Source organism: Neopsephotus bourkii, unplaced genomic scaffold, assembly GCF_033783945.1.
Source record: "Neopsephotus bourkii isolate Nb327-2 ecotype Australia unplaced genomic scaffold, CSIRO-AGI_Nbou_v1 NB_1810, whole genome shotgun sequence".
In the NCBI taxonomy this organism is placed as follows: Eukaryota; Metazoa; Chordata; class Aves; order Psittaciformes; family Psittacidae; genus Neopsephotus; species Neopsephotus bourkii.
Window position 1 is genome coordinate 182,095 of NW_026902283.1, and position 5,799 is coordinate 187,893.

A 5,799-nucleotide genomic window follows, 5' to 3' on the forward strand; every position below is an offset into this window, starting at 1 on the left:
GGGGGGGGCCCCCCCCCCCTGTCTGTTTACTCCTCTGTGTCTGCCCGCTCCCTCTCTCCCCTGCCTCCGGGGAGCACATGGCAATGTTTTGGTTGATCGGTTTAGTCCGTTTTGTCGTTTGCTTGTATTTGTTATTTATTTTATGTTGTGGTTTTCTTCTATCCCCAAGTAATAGGTGCCGCTGGCTGCCTCCGGAGCAACCACAACGTCTCCGAGAAAACTTCCCAGCGGCCTTAAAAAAATAATAAAAAATAAAAAAATAAATAAATTAAAAAAAAAAAAAAAGACCACGCTATTTCACAGGCTGCTTAAACTCACTGTGTCGCTGCGTGCGCGGTGGTGAACTCACAGACAGTCGCACAGCGCCAAGCCTATCCCTGGTGGGAGACCCTAGGTCAAAGGCATTACAAAAGATCCCCATATAGTGAGGGATGCTGTCGGGGTTGAAGCTCCATCACCTCCCTGCGCTGTGATGAAGGGAAGCTCAATGACTGGAAGGTCCTAGCATAGCAGGAGAGCGGTTACGCACACGTAACACAGACGGGGATGTTGCTGTTAAGTACCTTACAAGGCTACAAAACACGTTCGCTTTCCCCCCCCAAGAAAATCCACTTGGTCGTTTCAGAGTTCAAGAAGGGACAAGCCCAAAGCTCCTGTCTCAGCTCAAGGAGTCACCTTCAGCCTCCGTGCTCACACTGTCGGACCGAGTTCGGGACTTGAGCCCCCGCCGTCTCCTCTTAAATCCAACAAACCCTCCCGTCAAGGCGGTTTTCTGCATTTTTCACCTTATTTTTAACGATGCTGCTCGGGCAGACCCTGTGGCTTTACACCGACCACCAGCAACTTCCTGAAAACCCTAAGTCTACCCAGAATGATGGGGGAAGGCGAGCGAGGGGCTGTGGCAGTGCCAGCGCCTGGCAGCGGAGCCCCGGAGAGAGGAGCTCCGGGGAGGCCAGGCGAGGAGACAGCGGCCGCGGAGTCCCCTGTGGCCCAGCCCCGCGGGGCTTGTCCGACGGTCAGAGGAGCGAGGGGGTCGGGCGCAGAGCGGGATCCTGAACCCCCTGCCCTTCTGCCGCCGCTGTAGAGGGGCTGGGTGAGCGGGACACTGCAGCGCTAGCCAGGTGGATGGAGCGAGTGGCAGGTGCCCTGTCCCGGAGCGGCGGGCTTCACTGCCTGCAAAACTTGCACTTGATAATTTTCTTAAAAGCACTTTGGAAGTCTTTGTTGAAATAGGCATAGATGATGGGGTTGAGAAGGGAGTTGGAGTAGCCCAGCCAGTTGATGACTGCACCCAGCCACTCAGGCATGTAGCACTTACTGTCACAAAAGGGCAGGACCAGCGCCACGATGAAGAAAGGCAGCCAGCAGAGGATGAAGGTGCCCATAATGATGCCCAGGGTCTTGACAGTCTTCCTTTCGCGGGAGAGAGCCATCCTTCGCTTGGCCTCAGTGTTCTTCTCGTTGCGCTTCTCGAAGGAGGGGGGCTGCGGGGAGCTGCACGCTTCGCTGGGCAGCGGCAGGTGACTCTTAGAGGAGCTGTTGCAGCGCTGGACTTCGATGATCTCCAGGGCAGCCCCGTCCTCGCCATGCCGCACAGCGCCGTTGACACAGACACCAGGCTTGAGCTCCGCTGTCCGCCGCCAACCCTTGCCGGGCTCCCCACTGCTTTTCTTCTGCAGGACGGCGGGGGAGAGGGTGAGGCAGGTGTCAGCGATTTTCTTCTTTTCCACTTTCTTGACAGTTTTGCGGATCCTGAAGCGGGCTGCCTTAAAGATGCGGCCGTAAAGGACCAACATGAGGAGCAGCGGGATGTAGAAGGCTCCAAAGGTGGAGTAGATGGTGTACCCATGGTCCTTACTGATGGTGCAGGCATCGGGGTCCGAGCGGTCTTCGGGGGTCCTCCAGCCCAGCATGGGCGGGATGGAAATCAGGAAGCCGATGACCCAGGTCAGGCTGATAAGCACGGCTGCCCGTCGGGGGGTTCGCTTGTTGACATAATCGATAGGGTCCGTAATGGCCCAGTACCTGTCCAAGGCGATGGCGCACAGGTGCAGGATGGAAGAGGTGCAGCACAGCACGTCCAGCGAGATGAAGATGTCGCAGGTGACTTGCCCTAGTGTCCACTTGTTCAGCACCTGGTAGAGGGCCGCCATGGGCAGCACCAGCACGGATACCATGAGGTCGGTGACGGCCAGCGAGCCGATGAGATAGTTGGCCACGGTCTGGAGGGAGCGTTCCAGGGCGATGGCCGCGATCACGCAGGCGTTGCCGCTCACGGCGCACAGAATGAGCATTCCCAGGAGCAGGGAGGTAAGCAGCTGGTAGCCCAGAGTCACTTCGCCGAAGCCGGGGCCGCCGGCACCCTCGGATGAGAGCTCTGGGGAGGTAGTGTTGTTGGCCACATCCATGCCGGGCGGGGGATTTGCTTCAGGAGACGGGCATGGGAAGAGGCTCTGGTCACTTGTGCGCTCCTATGGCAGGAGGCATCGCCGCCCCGTGCGCTTTGGCCACGCTGGACACCCGCGTTCCGCTAGCCTTCCCTCCCCTATATATTGCAGCGGGAGGTGGCCGAGCCTCGGAGGACGGCGGCTGGCGGAGCCGCCCTGCGCCCGCCCATCCCCGCCGCCTCTGCCCAGCCCGCAGCCCCGGGCGGTGGGGGCGGCCCTCCTGCCGCCGCTCGCCGATCTGCTGCCCTTCGCTCCTCCGCTCTCCCGAGCCGCTCCTTCATGGTCTGCCTCTCCGCTTTCCCCTCGCTTTCTCCCTCCCTCCTTCCCTCCCTCCTTTCCTTCCCCTTGCATGCCACCCCTCCATCCCGCCCTCCCGCAGGGGGGTCTCGTTGGGTCGGACCGGGAGGGCGGGAGCCGGTGTCCGTCAGTCCCCGCCGCCCCCTCCCCGCTGTGAGGACACCGCAGAGAAACCCACTACGACTGCTCCTCACCCCCACCTTTTCCAAACCTGCACGCCGCAGCTCCGCCCGGGCAGCGGGGACTCTGGGCTTCCCCTAGGGACCGGCGCAGGGGTTTGTGCAGGGTGTGCGAAGCGGGGAGCGGTTCTCAGTGGCCAGGCACTGCCGGCTGGGGCGGGGGGCACCGCACACCACGGGGCTGCCTGAGGACGGGGGTGCCAGGGCGAGTGGCGCCGGGGCGCTTATCGCCACCTGCAGGCAGGCTGCGGCGGCCCGAGGGCGCGACGCCTTGGAAAGTGTCGGCGGGCTCCCGCTGCCAAGGGACGGCGGGACTTTCTGTGGCTCTGCACCAACACCCCCTGCCTGGCTGCAGAGGGCACGGGGCTGCCCGGGGAGCAGCACAGGCCACGCCGCAGAAGGTGCAGCGAGAGAGGGATCACGGGCAGCAGTGTTGCATGGGAGTCTCGGGAGGGATTGCTGTACCGTCCCATACAGTGCAGGGCTCCCGCTCAGTCTCTTACGAGTGCTCTACCAATGCCAGTTCATTTCGCGATGATTCATGCCCTCTCCCCAGCGTCCCGCCGCGGGGAGGGCGGTCGCTGCCGTCGGGGGCTCGGCGCCCGTGCTCTGGTTCCCGCCGTCCTGTTCACCACTGCCCTCCGGCTCTCCCGAGACAGGAATTACAGTGCAATACGCTATTGAAATCACTGTCCTCTCAAAACAGTGAGGTGAGGGGGAGAGAGAGAAGACGAAAAAAACCCTATGAGCTACAGGCTGTATCTGAAAGTGAAATGAGAAAGGTGTCTCCGTGACCAATCTTTAATAAAAAAGAGGGTGTCAGATTGACACGTCATAAGAAAATCAGTGAATGACCAGTAAATAGAAGAAAAAAAAAAAAAATCACAAGCCTGGGACTCATCTGTCATTTAAAGAAAAAAAAAAGGTAAAAATTAAAAAATGCGGTGCTATTGACAGGTTTAACTCCAGCTGTCCGTGAAAGGTAGTCCTCTGACATAACTTCTGTGGCAGGCTTTCTATTATCTTGCTGCTCAGTATTCTTAATGACGTGAGATCTTTCGCTCTGCTTTGTAATTGTGCCCTACAAGCTCAGAAAATGCAGAAAGCCAAATAAGTAATTGCTTATAAGGAAGATTTGCCAGATTCTAACTTAATCAAACTTGAGATGAGGATCACAAGTCTGGCTTGCACAGACATAGGTGTCCTCATCTCTTCTCGGTCAACGCTTAAAAATAAGGCTGAGTTCAGAACTTCACAACACAGATTTCGGCCCGTTCCTTTTTATGAGGGGTCCGGGTTACATTTCTTCGCCCATCACCCCCCAACCCCCCCACCCCCCCCCCCCCCCCGGCTTGCAATCTTTACTATAAACGATCAAGGCTCAGAGATGCGGTGGATCAGCAGAGCAGAGCTGCAACCCTGCATGCCCGATGTACTGACATTTTCATGTTCTGTGCCCTATTGAGTGAAGACTTACACTACAGAGACACAGACAAAACAAAACGTAATTGATATTTAAGTATGCTTTTCTCCTTCACCATCAGAACCTATTTTCTTTTTAATTTCCCTTCAACTGCACAGCATGGTTGGCTTCTGAACATCTGCCTATTTAAAGACCCTTTCCCTTCAGTGAAAGCAAAGTTTGTGCTTCCTGCTGTTTAGAGCCAGCCTGATGCAACGAAGAATGCAGCTTTTTGCATGGTGGTGGGAAAATCATTAGCCCAATTAGATTAGCCTGGAATTAGCGTTTCAAAGCCTTAGGGGATGCGGGTTTTAGGGATCCAGGAAGGGCTCCTGAGGAGACTGTTTCCGGAGATGTTTTGCACTGATACAGCCAAAGGAAGTCAACCCCAGACACTTTGCCAAGAAAATCCAGTGAAGAGAAGTCGGCAGGATCCTTTTTCAACTGAAATCTTTTAAATCGGCTTTACTTTTTTAATGTGTTTTTTGTTCAGAGACTGAAAGTCATTTCATTCTGAATTAAATTGAGAAGCAATTTAGGCAGCCGTGGAGAAAGGGGAGGGAGTAGGAGGTGAAAGATGTAGACGAAAGGAAAACTCACTCTTCTGATGTGATAGTGTCTTTAATCCTACAGCATTTGAACACCAAAATGCCGGTTATATTTCCAAGCAACTAAACGATGTGCTAATGTCTTTAGATAACGTAGACGAAGAGCCCAGCAAAATTCTTTAAGGAAAGCCATGTAAAATCCAAGCTGACCTGAGAGTAAATGAAACCTTAACACCGCACAACCTTAAAAAGTCCAATTAAAATATTAACGTTATTCAGTTATGACATCTGCAGCAAACAAGAGGTTCCTCGGAAAGTATGAAAAGAAAAAAGCATTAAGAAACTGGCAGAAGATACTTTCCTGAGCAATATACATTTCAAAAAAAGAGAGAGCTACATGTACTTGATGCTTTCAAATTCTGTCTGTTACCTATTCGCTGAAATAAAATTGAAATGCTACAACCACCGCACCCTGTTCTTACAATTGCATATTGCACTTTGATTTGAAAAGGATTTGGGTCTTAAGTTGTTGGGGTTTTTTTACTATTCACCAGGATAAAATACAGTATTTGTCTTATTCAAGAGATTATATTCTGGTAATAGTTTCAGTATGTGGGTTTTTCTAGGCAGCTAAGGAAATGAATTAATTCAGTTCACTGAAACTGATCCAGTCAAGTTGCAGTTTTCTGTGAGAAAAGTTCAAACAGTCAGAAGGAAATACGTGCCAGGAGACAACCTACCAACTACAGCCTTCTTGAATTTTCTCATTAGGCATTTTGGAAATAGAGCCAACAGGAATTAGCACTGCTCCTCACTGTTCAAATCCTTCTGAAGAACAGCTATAACTTTTAAATACAGAAAAGCAA

At 53.5% G+C, this 5,799-nt stretch overlaps 1 protein-coding gene across 1 annotated transcript; it reads right to left on the reverse strand.

Moving 5' to 3' along the window:
* Positions 1-251: 251 nt before the first annotated feature.
* On the reverse strand, positions 252-2,795 carry HTR1A (5-hydroxytryptamine receptor 1A). The gene has a single exon (XM_061342652.1). The coding sequence runs from the start codon at positions 2,406-2,408 to the stop codon at positions 1,167-1,169; it is 1,242 nt and encodes a 413-aa protein (XP_061198636.1). The 5' UTR covers positions 2,409-2,795; the 3' UTR covers positions 252-1,166.
* Positions 2,796-5,799: the final 3,004 nt, after the last annotated feature.